Source organism: Calonectris borealis, chromosome 2 (genome assembly GCF_964195595.1).
Source record: "Calonectris borealis chromosome 2, bCalBor7.hap1.2, whole genome shotgun sequence".
NCBI lineage: Eukaryota > Metazoa > Chordata > Aves > Procellariiformes > Procellariidae > Calonectris > Calonectris borealis.
Genome location: NC_134313.1, coordinates 20860417 through 20883599, shown reverse-complemented (window position 1 = coordinate 20883599; position 23183 = coordinate 20860417). Strand labels below are relative to the sequence as shown.

The following is a 23183-nucleotide window of genomic DNA, read 5'->3' as shown; positions in this document are numbered from 1 at the left end:
TGTCAAAGGCTTTACTGAAGTCCAGGTAGACCACATCCACAGCCTTTCCCTCATCCACGAGGCGGGTCACCTGGTCATAGAAGGAGATCAGGTTGGTCAAGCAGGACCTGCCTTCCATGAACCCGTGCTGGCTGGGCCTCATCCCCTGGTTGTCCCGCACATGGCTCGTGAGCGCCCTCAAAACGAACCGCTCCATGATCTTCCCCGGCACTGAGGTCAGGCTGACCGGCCTGTAGTTCCCCGGATCCTCCTTCCGGCCCTTCTTGTAGATGGGCATCACATTGGCAAGCATTATTATGTTCTTCTTCCTTGGTAAGCATCACTTCTCTGAACCGTAATTCTGAATTAATTATTATTGAACTGACTGATGGGTTTCATAATAAAAGAGAAAGGTCTTTTAACAGGAAACCGAGCGAAAAAGGATATTTGTTAATTTTTTTTCTTTTTCATTTTCATTTGGTAATATGTAAAACTAGCTGTGATACCTACAAAAAGCTTATAGTGAGTTGTCTGTATTTTTAAATAGTCCTCTCAAAACAGCTTGCATTTACCATTATTATGTGAGATTTGGATCACTACCTTTCTGGCTGATTCCTGCAGAAGTGGCACAAGAGCAAAACATGACGGATCCAGAAAAGTGATATGACACTTGCCTTTTTAGAGCATTTTAAGCTTTATTAGCAAAACACTTTCAACTCTGAATTAAGTGATGGAGCTCCTTGGTATTAGAAAACAGCTTTCAAAACCACTGTTTTAGTTTCCAAGAAGAAAAAGCTTAATACCAAAACCATTTCTGTTTCCAAATATAACAGTATCTGGCATAATGGGATATTGTAACAATAATTCCCAGCTCTTGGTGAGCATGGATGGTTTTCCGTTCCACGGTAAGAGCAGAGGAATGCAGTGGAAGGGTCAGTTTCGAGCTCGGCAGAAAGCGGTGTATGTGATTTTAGGCAAGTCGCTTAAGACTACATCCAAAAAAGGCAGCAGGCAACACTTACAGTGCATAACTTCAGGATCCAATCTCCTCTTACAGTGCAGGTGGAGGGCTGCATGTCTTAGGAAGCAATCCAACACAACCGGGGAGCTGTCTAAATCTAGCTAGCAGAGAGATCAGAATTATCGCTGAGAACAGTAACTGGACCGGCCTGTGAGGTACCGTCTCCTGCCTCCTGCTGAGACAGAAAGTTGTGGGCAGGTGCAGAAGCACAGAGTTAGACCTCTGGGGAACTGAAAGCCCAAACCCCTCCCAAACACCTCAAACACACTTTTCTCAAATTTCACTTCCTTCAGCATTAAGTGGCAGCTGACAGGGCTTTTAAAAGGGTCAAAATTTTGGATTTAAAGTTCTGTCTGCGTCCCACATTGGGCATTACAGCTAGCTCAGCAATCCAGCAGCACCAAACTCTCCAAGCTAATTTCTCACTTTACCTCAGCTATTTCAGTGTTATCCTGTAATGTGCAGAGCAGGTGTGTGCTCAGTCCTTTATGGATCTGGCACGTAACCATTCTGCAATCATTCCTGTACCTGTGAGACAGGAGTAATGGTTCCCTACCCATAGGAATACTACGAGAATAAATACGTAAATGTTTTTGAAGTGTCTAAATACAGACACTGGCATTGTAAAATTAGCTGGAAGTGCTATACAAGGTCTAAACAATTCAGTGACTTGGAAGATCAAAAACCGTTTTCGAGGGAAAAAAAATTAGGCATACAGTGTCTTTCTAGACCACCATTTGAATTCCAGTTGAGGCCTTTTAGCTGTCGAAGTCATTACATGTAATTACACTGTAGATTGTATTAAGAATTAGTAGTTTATTCTAGTTCAGAGGAAGCAACACAATAAATACAGGAACAGTTTTATTGATACTAGGGTACATTTGTTGATGGAGCTAGGGTATTAATTTTGAGTATGGAGTCTGAGGCACTTCCCAGAAGAGACCTTGTCAGAGTTGAATGTCAGACAAGTAAGTTTCTGGTGATATTTTCTGGAAACCAGTTCCTTTAGCATACATGAAGTTAAAAATCCATTGCCATTTTTTGAACATCTTCAGCCAAGATACATTTATTTTTTAACAACTACACAGTATTGAAACGGGGAGCCTTCTTTACTAAGAAATCCTTCATCTCTGTGACTGGTGGTCAGCAGAAGCCAGTGTTGGAAAATAAACGCTGGAGAGGAGAGAGAGGTGGGCACGGCCCGCGGGCGGGCCCCTGGCCCCACTCCTGGCTGTATGGCCCCTCAGGGCTTCTCCGACTCATCGCCAGAAATCTGTCGCTGTGGTGGTTCGCTGCACACGGGGTGGCTGGAGCAAACGCGGAGAAACGGATGGTTCATCCTTGATGGTTCATCCTCATCTCCAGAAGGATCCGGGGGGCACGAGACACGCTGGCAGGTCACAAGCTGAAAAGAAACCAAAGCGGAGGCCTCCTCATGCAGCGTGTACTCAAGGTGTAAAACTTTGCGCCATGCAAACTGGACGTGGAAAGTTTATGCGGATTATAAAATAAGAGAAACCGATGCGCAGCCCTTAGTGCCATCTCCGGTTCAGGCTAACCCAGCAGCGACTCTGCGCTTTAATTCAGCTAAGCCAGGCCTCTGCGGCCGCGGGCAGCTCAGGGCCAGGGTGCCACGGGAGAGGCGATCACACGTCTCCCCTGGTCACCGCGCTCCCAAAGCAAACACAGGTTAAAAACCCCAAACCCACGACGGGACAAGTGCCAGCTCTTTAACTCTCCGTCCCTGCTAGCCCAGTTCTTCGGGGACTCGCGTCCAGCGGGTTTAGGCCGTCTCCTGCGGGCCTCGCCTGCCGGGGAGGGGGCGGCGGGAGCCCCCCGGCGGCCCCGGCGGCATTGCGCGGGCGGGCCGGGCGTCAGGCGGACCCGGCGTCAGGCGGACCCGCGCCGCGCCGGGCCGCTGCGTCGGGCCGGCCCCGCCGGGGGACGCCGCCCGCCCTCCCCGCCAATGACGGCCGGGACCGTCACGGCGGCGCGTCACGCGGGCGGCCCAAGATGGCGAAGGTGTCGGAGATGTACGACGTGACTTGGGAAGGTAACGCCGCGGCCAGCCGGCGGCCTCCCGGCCGGGCCCGGGCTGAGCGACCCCCGGGCGGTACCCAGGCGGGGCCGGGGGGCGGCACAGGAGGTTAGGGCGAGGGGCCGGCCGTTCTGGCAGCGGCCGGGCTCCTCGAGCTGTGGGTGGCCGACACAAGCGGGGCGGCGTTGCCCGAGAAGCAGAGTTGGCGCCCCGTGGTTACCCCCTCGGAGGGCGGCCGCGCTCCTCCAGCCCTCCCGCCGGCTTGTTACCGCCCGGAGAGCAGAGGGGACCCGCGTCAGTCCCCGGTGTGCGGCCGGGTGAGCTTCCCTGCGGGGTGCTCTCCCCAGGCCTCGGTACAGGCGGGGGCCCTCCAGCCGCCGCCTCCGCTTTGTGGGGACGGCCCCCAGTGTCCCCGGGGGACAGCGCCTGGCGTTCTTCCCCCTGCTTCCCAGCTCCCCCGGAACACCAATACAGCGCTTACGGGAAAAAATGGCCTCTTGGCTGGGTCAGCGGTTTGTGTCTCAGTTCAACTTTTGGAACCCCTGAAAATTACCTGATGTTTTCCTAAAACTTGATGAAAAGCGTTTGTGGAGGAACTCCCAGAAGCGATATAAAAGTTTTTGAAAATCCTGCTCCCCAGGTCTTTGTAGCTTTCATATCTGTCTGATCATAATGATCATTTATTTTTTTTATAGCAATAGTTTTTGAGGTTTACCTGACATTCTGAATGGTTCTTCTCTCATAAGCAGTACGTGTTCAAATGTGAGTTCATACAGTACTTGAGCCCATTACATTCTCCTGTCAAGAATAAATCAATGCTTCTGCTTAATTTTGGCTAGGTGGTCCAATGCATTGCAAACATTGTACTGTAGAGAAGATAATGTGGAGAGAAGCTGTGTGATCTCTGGTTTTTTATTTATTTACTGCTAATCTGTGAAGAGATAATTGAGCAGTAGAGTAATTGCCTGAGCATAGATTATTGGTTTGTTTGGTTTTGTAGTATCGGGATAAGAGGAGGAACATTGCAGGGGATGTATTTTAGCAGATGCTAGTAACTTGCCTATTAAAAATAGTGCCCATGCTGTCTTTTGTGCATCTTCTTCTAGAGGACTCCAAAACAAAATGGAATTTGAAATACTCCGTTTTCAGCTCAAATTGCATTAATCTCAGAAAATATTTTAGCTGGTATTGAAGAAAATAGCGCTGTAACTGAGTGACTAAGGATGAAGAAGAGGGCTTTCTTGCCAGCGTGTCTGGTGGTTGGTTTATAGGTAGTTTTGCTCTGATATTTGGTGTCGTTAGACTAATTTAGCACTTTGGGAAAAGATCAGTTGCCTGTTCTTTTGTATTTCTTGTGAGAAGGTATAGCAGTTGTGCAGCTCAGCTTGCATAGGGAGCAGGCAGGCCACTATACGGGAAAGGAAGTTGAATGGAGCATTACTAGTGTTATTGTTAGGCTTTCCCAAAAGTTGCTCTAAAAACAGCTTGTGTAACAAATTTTCTAGTTTTTATTTTGCTTGAACAGAAATTGTTACAAAACCCAGAGATTTAGGGTGTTTTTTCCTTCTGTTGTTCTCAGATGTCAGTGATTGGAAAGAGAAATGAGATTTTTCACGGGAGAGGTAACATGCACTGTGGGTATGTTTCTGTACATTTAGCCCTAGATTGTTTTGGCTGAGAGTATTGCAGCGTTGGTGTCTTTATGCTCTAATGTAAAGGTCAGGTATAGGATGCTCAAGCTTACTGCTTTTGGACTTGGCTAATTCATACTGAGGTGAGCATCCTACACTTGGAAATAACCTCCATATATCCAAGAGTTTTGGTTGACATTTGTGCTAGGTGCATGGTTTTGCATGTGGGTATGCTGAACAGGAAATTTTTGAGGAGTAGCTGAGGAGTTTTGTCATATCAACTTCTAAGCTGATATCTTCCAGTTTACGTCCAAATGAAAAACTTGGATTGTGGGGGAAAACCTTGAAGATCTGCATTGGTACAAGCATCTGTCTGCACTTTAGAAGCACACATTTGAAAAATTACATGTTTTTTCCTCTATTTTAAGAGATGCAAAGTAAAGTAGGAATGAAGAGCTTTCTGCGAAGGCTCTTCTCTCTACTCCATGTGTACTTTAACAAATCCTGTGCAATGAGGCTTTTCATGAGTGGGGTGATCCCAGCAGCGTTGTGACCTAGTCCCTAGCAAAGAACTTGAACACAGCTCGAGGAATTGAATGTAGCTCATCTTGAATTTGTTTAAAACGCTTAATTTCTATGCAACCAGGTATATGGTTGGTATTAATCTGGAAAATGTCCTTTATATACTCAGTCCTTTCTAAACAAGATGCTTTTTACTTACATATTGCTCAAAGATGAAACTGTGGTTGGAGGTTAAGGAAAAAGAATAACATGAGGAAGATGAAATACAGTTTGTACCTTGCTTCACTTTTCACTCAGGTTCTTTGGGACAAAGGTGGGAGTTCACCAATGATTAAGTTGTACGTTAGGTAAATGCATTGCACAGGTGGTTAGGAAAGATAACTGAAAATAACTCTGATTTCCATTGTTGGAGATGTTGTCTTTATTTTTTCTTTCTTTACTTCGTCTGCTGCTGTGTCTTGAGTTTTAAAGTGTATTTTTAAACTTGTGGAGCAGGAAACCTCTCATTTAACTTTAGGATCTTGATCAGTGGACTTAGATGATCCAAACGTGGCTTCAGGGTGCTATTGTATTAAAATAAATGCTTATATGTGGACATACATTATATATTTTACAGCTTACTTATTTGAGACTAAGGTGATATGTTGCTCTTCTTTTTTGCCACTGTTGCTAATTATCCTGTAGAAAATGGCATTCTGTTTCCTGCTTCCTTCATATTCACAAGAATTAGAAACTACGTGGAGTGACAGGGAACCAAGAATTGCAAGTCTGGCAAAGAGGCATGATGTAGTAGTTTAGCACATCAATTGTAATTAGTGTTGTGGAGCCTCTTACAGGAGCCTCTTAAGCCTTGTAGAACTTTATGGAGACTGTTCGTAAATGTTTAACATGGTTTCAGTGACACATTAAAGATTAATTTGTCCCTTGAGTGGAAATATTTAAGAAAATAAAAAAGAAAAATACACCTGTATAACTTCATTTTAGGAGCAGGTTTTGTAGCACACAAGTTAGCTTGCGTGTGCAGGATTAGCGTGGTTTGCAAATAAGAAGTAGTCATGATAGTCAAGAACTAATTTTTTTTGTCTTTGTCTATCTTGCACATAATAGTGTTAAAATCTCAAACGCAGCTAAAATGAAGCAGTGACTTCTGGCTAGTGATAGACAGGCTTTCTGGAGATCTTTCAATGCTGTCATGGCAATTCTTGTTCCAGTCAATAATTCTTCTTCACTGGACATCAAAACCAAAAAGAGAAAGGGATGGCATGTTCTCAAAAGTAGATTTCTTTTAATATAAATTGAAAACAAGTGAAAAGAATATTTTGGAAGATTTTGAATAGCTCATGATGACTGTTGCTTAAATTACTTAAGTTTTCAGGATCATTAAATTAGTATTGCTATTTTCTATATTAAAAATTGCGCTGCTTAAGTAGTGGCATACTATGAGTTTTTGTTACATGTTCACGTGAGACTTTTTTGAAGGAATTCTTTGTAATTTTTGAAAATATCATAAAATGCTTAATAAGATGAAATTTAAGAGTCTGTATATGTGAGGCCATTTTCTTGCAAATGTATGTATCGGGGAACAGCATATATAACAAAGAAAATCCCAAATGAATTTTAAAAGTGAGTACTTTGATCTTTAGTGTTTCTAGTCATTAGAGTCCACTTTAGATGACAAAATTGGTTCCTTTCTATGACTTAGAAACTGATTTCGCATTTACTTTGTATGGAAAGACTCCAGGAAATAGAAAACAGTTTAACGTTTTATCTCTATCACAATCTGTGTGCAATTAAATGTTGGTGTGCTCTTTTTGTTCTGTTCCGTGCTGTGTTTGCTTGTTTTTAGGTATTCCTAATTTTTAGTTGTCGTCAAGGGGACAGATCAGTTTACTCTGGATTTTATATATGAATTTATGGGATTACAGCAGGCAAAGGTGAGATGCTGGGGTTTTAGTGGAGGCCACTTTGAAAGCTGAGTTGTGACGTTAAAGGCAGCACCCACAGTGCCCAGCTGAGCTGCCTTTGCCTTTGCCTTTGCCTCTGCCTGCACCTGCAAAGTACCGGTCAGGCATCTGGGTAAGGATGGGGGTCTGGAGACCTGCAGAGAGCACTCGCCAGGCCATTACACTCCTGGTGCGTTTAGGTAAGCTTGTTGAATTGGTGGATTTGTGGGTTTTTTGATTTGATTCATATTTTGTAAGATGAGAGTGGGTGGACCTGAGGTGTGGTGGAAGATTTGGTGGCTGTAACAGAAGAACAATATAAAAATGAGCTCTAAAAATATGGTTATGGGGTCCCTGCATGACTGCCGGTGATAGCAGTTGTTATATGTCAAGGTAACATTTTGGAGTATGCAATGTATGTCTCTACTAGTAGGGATAACTTCCTTCATTTCATCAGGTGCTTTTAGATATCGAGGACTTGAAAACTATGATCCAAATAAACAATCAAAGTATAAGTAATTATAAGAGGATTACTTCATATCTGGTTGCTCAGGCCAAATTAACTGATGCCCTAACAGACACAAAAATAAAACACAGGTTATTTCTTTTGGCTTCCTGTAGACTGTTCACATGTTTTTAGGGAACAGCAAACATTGTGGCAAGTGCGTCTGCTCCTTTGAACATGTAATGTTTTGATTTGTATGTGCAAAGCTGGCTAATTTAAGAGAACCTAAGACTAAAACAAACATATCAATTGCTCTGGACCAGCCTATATACGTGACAGGAGTGATTGTAATTAAAACTAGACATTTCTTTAACAATTTTTTTTTCTAAAATCCCCAACTGCTGCTGCCCAACATTGTGTTATGTGCTGTATGTAGATTTGCCTCCAAGACTTAAATTATTATTGGCTGACTCTTTTGATAGCTTTCATAGTAAAAAGTTCATTAAATTTGACAACAAGGTTTTGCCTAAGTTTTACTGCAGTTTTTAGCATTTTCTTCTTCTACCTTTTACTTAAAATTCAGTATTTCTAAAACTAATGAGCCTTTCGATGGATTCACATGAATGAGAACATTTATTTTTACTTTGTTTTTCGGTCATCAGCTGATATATTATTCTCTGTCCTGCAGTTTTTTTCCACCACTGTAAATGCTGTACTTGGGTGATGAATGGTAGATGTGCGTTCTGTTATACATAATTCAGACACTGTTCCATTTGGAATTACACTGGAATGGAGGCATTGATAATTTCCAAGTAAATGAGTAGGTAGGAATCAGACAGCTTATTTATTTTTATGGGTTTAGCTTGTCAGCTTTTGTGAATGTTTGTGTTCTCTCACATTCTTGCTGTCTAACTTTGAATTTCCAGGGACCATCATGTGTCTAGAACCATTTAACTTTACCCATGCATATGAAATGTAACCCTGTGGTGGTTTTGGTTGAATTTCAAAATACAAAATGTAGCACAATAACAGTCTTATGAGCGATCCGAGATCACTTCAGGTAGATGGAAGAAAGTTCAGTGCTTAATTTCTACTGTCAGTTATGTTAACTATGCATTTTGAAGTGCAAGAAAAACTGACAGTGTTTAGATCTATCGTTGTGTTTGTTTTTCCAGCTGTTGTAAAGTTAAAAAAAAAATACTGGCAACAGTTGTCGTGGTACCTTCATATTAGTAAAGTCACTATCTATTAATGAAAACTATTTTCCGTAAGTTTGCTCAAAATTTGTTCTTGTATATGGAATATCTACATGGATGTAAATGTATATGTATATATAAAACCATATTCTTAGCAATTTCCTGATCCAGAGGATAAATAAAACCTAAGTTAGGTAGTGCTAGATAGCTGACTTCCTGAGTATGCCTGCTCTCTTGGAGATCTGATTCATACTAAATGTACTCTTGAAACAGAAATCCTAATGCTAAAATAAACCGTCTTTTCTATCTTACCTAGATAAACAATGATAATTTTTATACTTTTGGGCACTTTCCTGGTGTAGAAAGCCTTCACATCCGTCCATGTCTGCCTTTTTTGAGGCTCCTTTCCGTAGGAGTGTGTAGATTCTTTTTAGAGTGGAAGTTCGCAGCATTTTGCTTACACTGATAAACGTCAGCAGTGATTGAGTTCTCATAGTTTTTCTAATACTTCAAGTGAAAATTTATTCACCTGGAGCAGAAATGCAATTTTACTACTGTTTGTAAATGTGTGAAACTACTTGGGAGAAATCTCTTGTAGCTGATTTTTCCTAACCATGGGTAATGTCCATTAAGTTTATTATTTATTGGATAACTAGGTATAAGGTTTTTTTACTGCATATGTTACTAACCTGAGAGACTGCAAACTTAAAAGTTGAATCGATAGTATTAGAGCATGAGCACGGTTTATGTGGTACGGTTTCAGAGGTCTGATACACCTATCTGTTCTCTAGTAGTTTTCTAATATTAGTAGAAGTCACTTTTTTAGATCTATTGCTCTCTAAACCCATTCTTCATATGCATATTTTCCAGAAATAAAATTCAAATTCCATTACTATCTGGAAATCTCAATATTTTCTTTTTATTTTTTTTCTACCCCTTGCCCCCAGATATGCGTGATAAAATGAGGAAATGGAGGGAAGAAAACTACCGAAACAGTGAACAGATAGTGGATGTTGGAGAAGAGTTAATTAATGAATATGCATCTAAACTTGGAGATGACAGTAAGTAAACAATCGTTGTTTTTAAAACTTCCGTTATCTGATTTTGTTTTCTCTTTTCAGCCTTTATTTTGTACTTCTGTGTTGCCTTTCTGTATCTGCTGATGTTGATGAAATATATGTTACTTTCTTAGTCTAATAGGCTGCCAGAATTCCTAGATTTAATTTCTTTCCCAAATATGGGCTGCAGTGAAAACAGATGGAAAAATTACTTACTAGAACTGTTAGTTTGCTAGATTAGTAGTTAGACTATTATGTGAAAACTTAGTGAGAAACTGTTATCTAGCTGTCATTTGACTGATTTTCTGTTCTTCAACACTGCGGCAAAAAGAGAAAAGTGTCTTTTTGTAACTGAGAAAGCTATTCCTTAATCAGGTCATGCATACTGCTGGAATTAATATTAAGGCTGTTTTTATTATAACGTTACATTTGTGGTATTATAGTTGAAGGTAAGTCTAAGTTTCCACTATTCGTGAGATTATTATTTTCAGGGGATTTTAACTACCTTATACTAATTTCAGAGAACAGAAGCTTGGATATGACGTTTCATACTGAAGGAGAATTGTTCAGAAGCATATCACAATACAATAGCACTCTTTAATCAGCGTAAAATAAAACAGTATAACAAAATGCTGTCAAGATTGTATAGGTTTGCATATTAATCTCACACAGGTTTTTATTTTAATGCTCATTCTTCTTTCTTCTTTTTCCCTTTTTTATAATTCAGGTAATTTAACACAGACATTCTTTAATACATTTCTCTTGTAGTTCTTTCATTTTATTAATTGCTGTTATATAGTCAAAAGTGGATTTTAGCAGCCACATTAGTGCATTGTATTTACTAATAAAAGTTACGATATTCCATCAGATTAACTTTGTTCAGTTAGTTTAGTAAGTTAACTTTAGTTTCAAATACCTAACTTCATACAGTATTCCAGGAATTAAAATCCACATAGTCATTTCAGAAAGGCACTTTGCCTCCCTTTCTTGTCAGGTGGAGGAATCTTTCAGTATTGGGTTTGGCATTCTGTGGATAGGATTTGTTTTATATCAGTGGTTTGCTCAGGTTCTGTCTTGCACCCGCCGAGCTCTAATTCTGTTCTGGAGTTCTTTCTGTTGTAAAGAACTTGGCCACTGCAAATGTTGTACTTTTTTGGGTATAAATACATGGATAATCTACCCAAAGTATCATCTGTTGAAGACACCTCTATGCGTAGCAGTGAGTCATGAAGTGCAATTGGAGATTGAGCGACTGAAGAAGATGCTGCACTGTGAGGGGGTCTTGCGCTGTAACTGTGAGGGACATGCTTGTTTTTAGACTGCATGGGTAGGCTTAATACACCCACCTGCAAGAGAGTTGTCGTAGGTTCCCTCTGCTTTAGAAGAACTTTGAGAACTAACCTTGATTTTACTTTGTTCTTACCATGTTGCTAGTAATTTGGGAACTGTGTTTTAGTAAGAAATTGTTGAGGAGCTTGATACTCCTCTCAGATCTTACCAATGCCTTTCTGAAACATTGTTCTCAGTAATGCAGGCTGAGTCGTTCCATTCTTGTCAGTGTTGAGTTTGTCCTTCTTTCCAAATATATGTATTTTATTCTTTCATAAACTTGGCATTCAGGATTCATTAGATAAATTAGCTGCAATATTCCTGAGGTTCTTAGCAAATTCACAGAAGAATCTGGAATTTATTTACGTATTTGCATTATGTTAAATTTTTTTTTTTAAAGTAGTATCAGAATGGCAACTGTATACAGTTTTTAAAACAAACAAACGAAAAACAACAACCAAAAAAAACCCCAAACACCTATAGTAGACCTAGAATTCTTTCTTGGGTAGCCACGGAAGGTGAATGAGTTGTATATGGTGGATGTTAGTCTTGTTGCTTCATCCGTTTTCAGAAAATACATAGATATTACAATGGCTAATTTCAGAATGCCTATAGAAGGGAAAATAGTGAATGCAATGGGGTAGATTATTTGGGTGTGTCTGTAACTTGCCTTGTCAGGCAGAAGACATCCAGTGTAACTGGGGAAAAAAAAAGATTTTTATCATTATTAGTGTTTTTAAAATAAAAATAACTTATTGAATATTCAGTCTAAGGGGCAGGGATACTGTTATCCACATCATAATTTTAATGAAAAGGTGGGATTTTCTTATGGACAATCAGTAGTTCAAAGCTGTAGAGCTGGACTTCAAAGTAGAGGAATAAGACCTTTGGCCTTTTTTTTTTCTTTTTTTTTTTAAAAAAAAAAAAAAAAAACAAAACCTTGAAGAAGAAAGCCCTAGTACAGATTAGAAAAACACATCCCTCTGGACTGGATACTTGATTCTCTTACAAGTGTTCTCTTACCTAATATCTGACACTAACCTGTGCTAGAGTTACAGTATCAAATTTTGATTGAATGGGGAGAGCAATTTCATAAACTATAAAAGTATCTTAATCTTGTGTTTAGAATTTTTTTAAAAAACGTAATATATAATTTATATCATGGATATATGTCATCTGTATTTTGTCTGTATCTATGTATTTTTAAATTCATGGAAAAAATGTATACATTATATAATAAGAATAGAATAGATGTCTTACAAATAGTTCCAGTGGGGAAGAGGAGTTACAGGCAAATTAATGTCTGTTTCTCTTCTTTTGTATACTTAGCAAGAAATAGCAATTTCTTTAAAAAGTATTGGAAACTCATATCATAGAAACTATTTTTAAAAATGAGAGGGCCTTTGTTATTTTTATTTCATATTTTATTTTTATTTAATATTTTTATTTTGGAAGATACTTGCTTCTGTTTCAATTCTATGAAATATTGGGTGCACCTGATTGGATTTACATACGTTCAAAACACTTAGTACTTCTAATAATCACAGTACATGTTTCCCTCTACTATAACCTCTCTTTTCTGCAACTTGTGTAGCTATACTGTTAAGTTCTTTACGTTCAAGACCTCGGTAGGCCTAGAACAGAAATAACGTAATCTGTTACTGATTTAGAGAAATTGTTCAAATCCAGGAAGAAGACAACATTTGTAGGACTTTCAGCAGTTAAGGGAAATTTGTTTTCTTTCTAGCCCAAATGGCTGTTCTCCAGGTCTGATCAGAGAGCAAGTCCTAATGGGGATCTGTTTAGAAGACTGCAGCTATAATGTTAGGAAGAGCAGAGAATTAGAGCTTTTTTGCCTTTCAAGATGTCAAAAGGTACTTTGTTACTAAAAGCAATAAAATTGCTTAAATGCATTTTTAATTAATTCCAGCAGTTTCTTAAAATGTCCCCGTTTCAGTAGTGATCCACGGGAATAGAAGGGCAAAAATACACAGGCAGAATTCATTAATCTTATCTACATTGTAGGTGTTTTCCATTATCTTAAAAAAAAAATTCTATTATTTGCATTTAATGTCTCTTTTGTATCTAGTTTGGATAATATATGAACAGGTGATGATTGCTGCCCTGGACTGCAGTCGAGATGATTTGGCATTGGTAAGTTTTCAAGTTGACTTTTCCCTCAAATCTTAAGTTTTCTTACTGGGTATCTCTTCCAGATAGTTCTCCATAGCTTGGACTTGTAGAATATCTATCGAGAAATACACTGCTGGGAAGAAATCGCCTCCACCCACCTTCTCTAATGTGTAACTTCTGTTTAGACAGATCATGTCTCTTCCAATAGTCATGAAAATATTTACAGCTACTCTGGTATGGGCTAAACGTCAAGAATAATATTGAAGTTGCCAAATTGTACAGAGAGCGTTTGTTTATTGAAAAATTCTCAAATTATATTGTTTTTTTGAATGTTTTGAGGTAAAATGTCCTGTCATGCGTATCACATTATATGTCATGTTGGCTATCATCAAAGAAAGTCATTGACATATTGGAGCAAGTCTTCAAGATGAATAAGGAGCTGGACCGCATAATGTATAAGGAAAGGCTGAGAGATCTGGGTTTGTTAAGTCTTGAGAAAGCTAAGAAGGGATTTGATCTTTGAATATGTACTAATGGGAAAATATAAACAAGGTGGAGATGGATTTGTAGATACGCAGCAGAAGACAAGTGCGAGAGACATAAGCTGCAACAAAGGAAATTCCAATTGGATACTAGGAAAAAGTTTTTAACAATGGGGTTAGTGAACACTTTGGGACAAGTGGCACAGAGAAGCTGTAGAATCTCCTTTGGAGATGCTCAGAAATGGATTGGGATATGGCCCTGCCCTCACTTGGAAGCTGCTCTGTTTTGAGTGGGGATTTGGAGTAGGTGACTTCCAAAGGTCCCTTGCAATCCAAATTTTTCAGTGATTCTTGATAAAAATATTGGTAATGGATATTTGGGTTTAGTCAATTTGTATGGAAATTTATTTGAATTATACAAATAACAATTTAGATAAAATGAGTTTATTTAGAACTGTAACACCTGTTCACTAGATTAAAAATGAAAAAACACTGAAACAAACAAAAAACCCAACCAAGCCTAGCTAATCCTTTAGCTAGGCAGCAACTAAAAAAGGCAGAAGTATGTTTTGCAGGCAAATTTTAATAATCTTTTTGTCCCTCCTTCACAAAACACTGGGGAAAAAAACCATGAGCTTGTCTTGTGCCCTGAAAGCCAGCAAGCTTGAGCTTATTCTAAATAAAAAGAAAGGTATTTTCAGGAGTCCAGGTCTTTCATGGGGATTACTCTTCCAGTGCCTTGTTCTCTGTCAGATGGCAAAATACCCTATGAAGTCTTGGCGCTTCATGTGATGTCATTTGGGTGAAATTTAATGGTCTGTGATATACAAGGGGTCAGACTAGAGGATGTAGTTGGGAGAAGGGCAATTTGAAAGTAGGTAGAACTAGACAAGTTCATCTTGTGTCCCACATGTATATGGTAAAACAGAGTACATTGGAAATCACAGCACAACACGTTGAACTTGTTGTGAACCCGCTGAACTTCCCTTTCTTTGGTTCCTCAGAAGGAAATACTGTTGTAGCATAGCTGTCTGCTTAAACAAAAACAAATAGACTTACTGTTTAAATAAATATATTTCTGTTTTCTGATGTATATCTAAAACAGTTTTTGTCTTTATTTTCAGGGTCTTTTTAGGAAGACTTTCACAAAATTGTTGAGGGAGCCAGTGTTGAAAGATCAGTTGTGAAACACTATTTATTTTTACTAACCCTGGCAGGGATTTCAAATTTCAGTTTCTGTGCCCTCTAAGGAATATTGCTTGAGATGAGGGAATGCAACATTTTATATGCAGCTCAGATAGGAGGTTAAAAGCTTAGAGGGGAACTTAGTTGTTTTTTTATTTTTTTAAATTTGATTGATTTATAATAAAGAAGTAGTTAATTCAAACACATCAACATCACATGTGGCTTTTTGCTACAGCTGTAGCTCCAAAGTAGACAAACAGCTTTGGAACTTCTGTTTTTTAGCAGTGAGCTTTTGACAGCTGTGATGCATTTTGCTTAGGGGGATAGGTCTCATCTGCTCCAAATGAGGAGGCTGAGATGGTTTTCAGAGTCATTGATCTGACTTCTGTTTTTTCGTTTTCTTTCCTCTTTTTATTACTGTTATGCTCTCTGTCCCGCACAAAATGACTATGCGTAATGCATGCCCCTGCTGCAATCAGCCAGTTCTTTCACGCGCATGTTTTAGTGAAATCACCTACTGTTGGCAGGCGCTTGCACTACCAGTGTTTTACATGCTGAAGTCCAGGTTTGTATTTCTTTGCCTTTGTCAGACCTTTAAAATCAAAAACCTACATAATTAAAAAAATCAGAAAGCAAATTAACTGCAAATTAAAGTTTCACATCCAAATGAAATTTGCCATTGTAACTTGCTGAGAGAATCTTGAAAGTAGATTATTGACTTAGTGCAGAACCAGTCCTCAATAACATAAATTATTATGGGGATTACAGGTTAAATTTAAAAAGAGGACATTCAGTGCTGCTGTGTCCAGAACATTTTGAAGATATAGCTAGTTTATTCATGTGCTTTTGTTTTCAAAAGTGTTGCAGTGAATTGTTCGTGACTGTTTCACAACTTTTCATGCACTTTATTGTGTCTGATGTCGTAATCTACAGGAGTTTATTTTGGACTTGTGGCTGCTATATTTGGTTGAATAATGATCATGTAGTCAGATCTAATGTGAACAATTCTGGTCTTGTAGTACTCCTGCACTTGAGTGCTTTTTTTTAATCAGCTTTTTTTATATAACCAATTGCATTTTTCTAGATGTAAAAGTCCATCTGCAGATTGTGGAGTTTAGTATTATTGCAAATGTTACAATTTTCGACATTTAAAAATTTTATTGAAGAAAAGCAGTGCATGTTTTTATACTGAAAATCACTGTCCTTCGGGATTCCCAAATCACTGGGCCACAGGGTGAATTTGTTGTCAGGAAGGTCTTTTTAAAAATCTAAAAGGTTGTTTGTACAAAAGCTGGAGTGAAACTACTTTTCTGGATTTTTCTGTAAGTTTTCCTGTCTCTGAAGAATGTTCACAGATTAGTTCAGACCTCATGTAACGTGCTGCTAAGTACGTGTAGTTTTTTATGACAATTTGTTGTGCAGAGCAGCAACAGTTCACCTAGACATCACTCAAAGTGCCATTAAACTGTTTCTGTGCTAAACCGGAGTCTTGCTGTCTGAAATTGCATTGTTGAGATCTTGGTTCATTGGAAACTAAAATGATCATAATAAAATATTCTGTGCCTACTTGAGGCTAAGCATTACTTCTTTGATTAGTGTTTCCTTTCTCTCTTCCTTCTCTATTTTTTCGCATCTGGGAGAGATGGGAATATATTTCTTCGCTGTGCTCCAGCAACCTGTTTATCTACAGAAACAGAGAGGGAGCCTACTAATTTTTACTGATTTGCTTCTGTATTTTTCCTTTGTCCAGTGGATGTGGTGAGATGGAACAGATTATGTAGATAGGCCTCTGCTAGAACCTTAGGCCTGAAGAACAGGTTTATAAGCTTAGTTGTATAAATAAATGCCTGGAGAAGGAGGGTTCTGTATAAAGCTTTTAATGTGATTCAAACCACTGGCCTGCGGACTGTCCTGCCTCCCACCGTAATGAGTCAGCTACAAACTTTGCAATGCTATCTAGCCACATTCATGATATGGCTAGAGTTAGTGTGCTCTGGGGAAGTTGTGACTCAATCCCTCTACCAAACATCGTTTTTTGCTAATCCAGAGAAATCTGCCTGTGATGAATTCCTTTTATCCAGCCCAGGTGTCTCATTGATTTCAGGAGTTAGAAGCTATGCCTCTTCTGCCAGCAGGCTCAACCCAAGCCAGTGACAAACATTTTCTTTGGATTTCAAAGTTTTATTTTAAAAATAAACACAGAGCACAGTATTAGCATAGTTTGTTCCATTGTGAGATATCCATTTATTAAAGAAGTATCACATAAGTTCTTACCATCTTTATTTTGTTTTTTACTGTCTTGTGTTATTATGAGTCAACTAAGTAGACTTCAAGTTTTGATAGTATCAGAACTGTTTTAGTAGGTGAGTTTAATTTTCTAGACAAATAACTATTTCCAAGAAGGCCTGACAATCTAATGGCCTGTATGGAAGATATTTCTTAGAATTAGTCTTCTAACAGGCAAAGTTTCAGTTTCTGAGCTTCTCTTTATCAATATATTTATATTTTGCTTGTTTCAAAAATTGGTATTTGCTTTTACTTAGAAGTGCCATTTCAGGTTGTTGAATTATCAGCCAATGACTTTTATTTTTTTTTTTCTTCCAGCTTCTGTGTAGATAATTATATTCACAATAGTGTTTTTGGATTTATTTGTATAGTTTTGTCTTCAGGAACTAAGGCGGCAGTTTCCTGGGAGCCACAGAGTTAAACGATTAACTGGAATGCGATTTGAAGCTATGGAAAGGTAAAACTTGAATTTAAAAAAATGTACTTTCTGTCTGGAAAGGTGCTTGCTATTTTTTAAAAAGGCATTCAGGCACTATAAAAACATGGCAAAGCAATGCTGGGCAGTTTCTTTATAGAAAATAATGGTGTGCATGATCATATTATAATGTTTAGACATTTTTATTGCATTTTTGCATGCACTGTGCAGTGTTACATTTTTGCAATCTTCCCATCAGACTTCATAGATTAAAAAGATCTCTTACTTGACAGCATAAGTCATTATACAGTAAAACATTAGGCGCTTTTTTGGCGAAGTCTGTGAGGTATACTTTTCATCTCGAAGAGCTAGAGCAGCATATGAAAATCAGTGCCAGTGTGTTTTTGCTTTCATTGTTCTCCTGTGCTACTAATTGCTGCAGGATGTAGCTCTTTTCCCTTGTTTTCTGAGTGTGGATAAATCCAGTAGAACTTAATAAGGATTAAATCTATGGAGTTTGTTACAGAAACCACTCAAAAACCCTATGGAATAGAATGGCTGAACCTAAAAATCAGACTGACCTTTTTGAAATATGCTACAGAAGTGTTATAACATGCTAAGTTTAACAGGAATTATTAAAATAATGAACAGCTTGAAACTACGGCTTTCTAAGATGAATGACCTCAGGGTTTGAGGTTGACCTTTATTGTAAGCCTTTCTCCTTGGATACATCTTTGATACAAACATTCTGTTCTAAAGTACTTGTCTTGGGCGTTGAGAAGGACTTCCAGCTTCCAGTGCCTTTGAATGCTAGCAAATCTGTTCCATGCCACATTTTGCATATAGAGTTGGTGAGATTTGGAGCCTTTGGGCCATCTTGACACGGAAGAATTAGAACTTAGAAGTACACCCTAAATGCTTTTTTTTTCCATTTATTTATTTAGCAGATATTCTTAATCCATTACATTCCTGCAAAATTAACTTTGAAAATGTTACTTGATATGAGCCACCAATGAATGTCCATTGCTTGGATCGAAAAGAATGGTTAACTGGACTCCACAACCACAGGAGCAGTCTCGAAGCAACTAGATGTTCCACATTTCACACTCACTTTATATCGAATACACATTTGTGAAGAATTTCCATTAAACTTAGCTATCTTTCTGTCTTCATTTCGTATAGGGTAGGAAGACAGTGAGAGAATGACAGCAGATTTCCCCCCTTCCTGAAACCTATTCGGCAGTGCAAAAGATCGTAATTCTGTTCAGGCTTGTGACTACATTGAAGATGTTATTGCATGGGAACAGATCTTTGTGGGAGAGGACTGCTGCACAAACATTATGTGTTGTTTCAGCAATGAAGTGCTATTGAGCCACAGTTTTCCAAAAGTGCTCATAAAAAGTCTTGACAAAATGTCTCTGTCAGGTTAGATCCTTGAGATTGGAGTATCAGGGGAGCAGAGGCATTAATGAAAGCTGAGGTTTCATCTTCATAGATTTTCTCCAGAAGTCAGAGAAGAAAGAGGCTTCAGCTCTGGGTTCTCTTGAACAGGAATCCATCTGCAGGTGCTCTAAGCCATGCCCTGGAGAAGCCTGTCTCTCTCCACTGACTATAAATGAAGCCTAGGGAGACTTAGGCTGGAGGGATCACATTTTCAATTGAAGAAGTGAGCTTCTTGTTAAATTCTAACTGACTTCCAGGATCTAGGAAGGATCCTGCCTTCCCCAGCAGGAGGAGGAAACAGTGAAGAACATCCCTGTAGACTGAGACATCCCTGTAGACTGAGACACCCCTGTAGACACTTGCTAATCAAAAGAATAGTATTCTGGAACTTCGCCCTGTAAAGCTGGGATTATGGCCATCACGTTCAGTCTTGTAAAATACATTTGATAAAGTAGCAACTAACAGAGAACATGAATACAGCATTTTACACCATGTCTGCTCAAGTCTGTAGCAGTCACCTTCTACTTGCTTCTGCTTTTGTGCTTTCTTTCACATTTGTTCTTACACATTATGGTAACTGGACTGGACAGCTGAGCTATGCTAATGTCAGCAGTGCTTAGGGAGCAGTGAGAGTACGTAAATGTGTGTCCAAGGTGAGAAGGGGATCTCTAGCATCAAAATCAATCAGCAGTACCTCTGAAAAACTACTTGTCAAACTATACATGATGACCCAAAGTATGCCCTAGTTATGTGGTGATAGCACATCAGCTGTGTAGTCAAATGTGTCTTGAATTGAATTATTTAATTTGTCCAGTTTGGGTCATGTACACAGCTGGCTGAACACACAGATGTGTTTCCCAGAGGTTTAAAGCACTTATAGCAGCCGGAGTAACCTGTTTGGAAGCATACTTCAAATAGCAGAATTAATTAATAAAACCTATGTAGTGATGGTGGAAAACATTTTCTTTCAAGATTTATGGTATGGTCTAGGGGTACTCTCTTGTGTGAATCCCCCCACTTTACTGTATGCAGCTGCTTATACTTTATAAAATCGTAACAGAAGAAACTTACATGAAGTTTTAAATTACAACAATGAAGTGAAAAGTCATTATTTTGGATGGCCTTTCAAATTTGGGGATTTCTGTTTCTTGGGAGAGGTGAAAGAGAGAGTTGGGATGTGATGATTGGACCTATTGGGTACAGAAAAAGAGAGGACAGACAGGAGAGTAAGAAATTGGGTGTGAAATATATAAATTGCTGCTGAAACAGTATTCCATGAAGCAATTACCATGTATTTTTTTTTAACTTGGTGACATAAAATACGGCTGTTCATATTTAGCACTCACTCAACAGAATGTTGTATGAGTATAGTTTGCTTAAATATATTCAGTATAAAAAGTGCAGGAGGGTTATTAAGTATTGCAAGGACATTCAAAAAGTCAGGAGTTCTGTCTTAGCAGAAATAAATGCGAATGATTTCTTTGAACAGGTATGATGATGCTATCCAGTTATATGATAGAATTTTACAAGAAGATTCAACTAACACAGTAAGTTTAAAAGATTTTTCTGAACTGCAGTGGTTTGTTGTTTGAAGTTGCGATTACATTTTGTGGCTTTCACTGTGGAAGAACATGTGTCTGTATTACTGTATTTGTTTCCTTTAGTTTCCTAGTATGATAACCTATGTTACCTTCATTAGAACAGATGAGATTCGTTTCATTATGAGAAGGCATGATGTAATACCTGCTTAAACACTGAATTTAGAAGACAGGATTATAACTAGCAACCTTTCCAGCAATTTTAGTAGGGTTTAGATTGGGCCCTTCAGCTTTGAATATTCAGTATTTAAAGGACCAATATAGTCTACCACGTGTCTTCTGTCTTCCTAATGCTTAATCTTACTTAAAGATTAAGTGTGAATACACTCAGGTAGTACTTGAATAGCAGTTATTTTGATTTATTGTCTGGGACACTTTACTAGCTTTTGAATCAAAATGCTTAAAGCTTGCCAGTCATATAAAACAAAATCTGAGACAGACTGTACTTTTCTTTTAAGCATTTTTGAATTCTGGTTATGTAAGCCACCTTGAGCTATTAGATGCCAAAATGAAAGTCTAGGGAAACTTGTAGCAATATATTTTCATGCATTCTTTTCCACAAAGATAAAACTAGAAATAAGCAGAAACTATAGAGTTTCAATTTTTTTATATCACATGTTGCAAAGTCGGTTAATTATTATTAATCATTATGAGGGTATATGTTTGTCTGTGTTACTTGGTTTCGAGGAACTGGTTCTCTTTATTGGGTAAACTTCTATGTAAATGTAATACTTGGGCTATTGCAGATGTTTTGGCAGTTTCATGTAAACCTTCCTAGATGCGTTTTGAACCTCTACCTTTCTTCAGTCAGTTTATTTGATGTGGTCTGCTATTCAGGAGGGGAAAACCCACAGAAACACAGATAACTGGGGTTAACTAGGGTATGGAGAGCTGGATATAGATGAAGTGCCATCACTTAAACTCAGTAAATCATTAACCCCCCCCACAAAACAAATTATAAAAAAACCAAACCAACAAGAACCAAAAAACACCCAAAATCACCAAACGAGAAAACTATTTTCAAGGCAACACATCTGAAAACATTAATACCAAGTTAAGCACTCAGATTGACAGTGGTAAAGTCTGTGTCTTTTAGCAGTGATAGAACTCATATTTTTTGTGCAAGAATAAAAAGAACTATTTCAATTCTTCACTCTTATTTTTCGCTCTTCCTGGAGCAGTACTGCTTGAACTGGGTTCTGCGAGACAAATGTAAGTGATCTGGTGTCCTTTGAAAGTCTATAGTGTTTTTGAGTAGAAGTTTGAGCACAAGGTGCACAGCTGTCTGCAGCAAATGTTGGTGGATTTTATCAGTGTATGGCCTGAAGAATTTCAGAGACACTGTCTTCAGAGTCACGTTAAAACAAGATGGAACCCATCTACAGTGAAGCCACAAGAATAGGTCACTTAGGTGCACATTTTATGCCTTTTGCTGAAGCCAGTGGAAAATGGAGCACCATATTACAATGACTTCTGTGGATCACAGATCTTTGAAGTGTGCATTTTTGGCAGTTCTACTCTTCAGCTGTCTCAACATGGCTAACGTCATCTGAGTCGTTTGTTGGATAGTTTTATAAAACAAAATGATATATTTAAGTAAGTAATATGCATGACTAGTACCTAATTTGGATTTCCTCCTTAACAAAATCATAAAGATCCATAAAATGGTAATATTTAGAAGCATAAGATGTAAATATTAGAACAGCTGCATGATCTATTGGATTTCTTAAGATCTGAGAACAGAAGTGGAGTGTTCAATGCAAAGCAAAGGTTCCTTGCTATATAGCTATAGAATAGGTTGGCTAAGCCTTGCCTGTGAAGAGTGAAAGTTAAATAGAAAGTTTTGATAAATTGTCACATTCAGATTTCTTTGTGTCTTTTACCTGTTAATTATTTCCATGCTCACATGTGGCTGCTGTAGGAAAATAAATATTTCAAGATTTTAAAAAAGAAACTGTTGCTGAGTTTGTCTTGGCACTCACCTTACCTTATAGCAATTTCTTCTGGTTTGCTGACACATGGAGTTGCTTATGTACACTAAACATTTTGGCAAGTGCTGTAAGAGAAACACAGACATTTGTTCACACGAATCATGTAAAAATCATACTTTGCATTTTCTGATAGTTTCAAATAGAAGCACAGGAAAGGTTTTTTCAAAAAATGACTTATTTTAGACACCTAGCAGACTTTTCCGTTATGAAAAGTGAACTTTGAACTCAAATTGTGTAATGGACATTTACACTTTTGGATGAGGTTTTGTTGCATGCAAAACTCTGAAATCAAGATAACTGATTATTTTATTTCGTTTCTTAGGATAGAATTCGAAGTACTCTTTGTTTTTAAAAGGTGATCATCTCTCATGTTTTATCTCACTATGAGCTTACTTGCTGAAAAAGATGACTCATTTGACAATGGAGCAATGTTAATGTCACTTCAGAGATCATGTTTCATTTTTCAAAGCATGTAGGCATTGAGTAAG

At 38.4% G+C, this 23183-nt stretch overlaps 1 protein-coding gene across 7 annotated transcripts in view; it reads left to right on the top strand.

The window, feature by feature from the left end:
• The first annotated feature begins 1885 nt into the window (after nucleotides 1-1885).
• Nucleotides 1886-23183, top strand: part of EMC2 (ER membrane protein complex subunit 2) — a 47084-nt gene continuing 25786 nt past the window's right edge. For 3 of the 7 annotated variants that reach the window (XM_075141273.1, XM_075141275.1, XM_075141270.1), the window contains exons 1-5: nucleotides 1886-3053; nucleotides 9723-9836; nucleotides 13252-13316; nucleotides 17620-17705; nucleotides 20596-20653. In XM_075141273.1, coding sequence (XP_074997374.1) covers nucleotides 3014-3053; nucleotides 9723-9836; nucleotides 13252-13316; nucleotides 17620-17705; nucleotides 20596-20653 — 363 coding nt within the window. In that variant the 5' untranslated portion in view covers nucleotides 1886-3013. Of the gene's footprint in view, nucleotides 3054-3733; nucleotides 3801-9722; nucleotides 9837-13251; nucleotides 13317-17619; nucleotides 17706-20595; nucleotides 20654-23183 lie in introns of all 7 variants that reach the window. The other 4 variants (XM_075141276.1, XM_075141277.1, XM_075141271.1 and 1 more) reach the window with 3 other exon arrangements.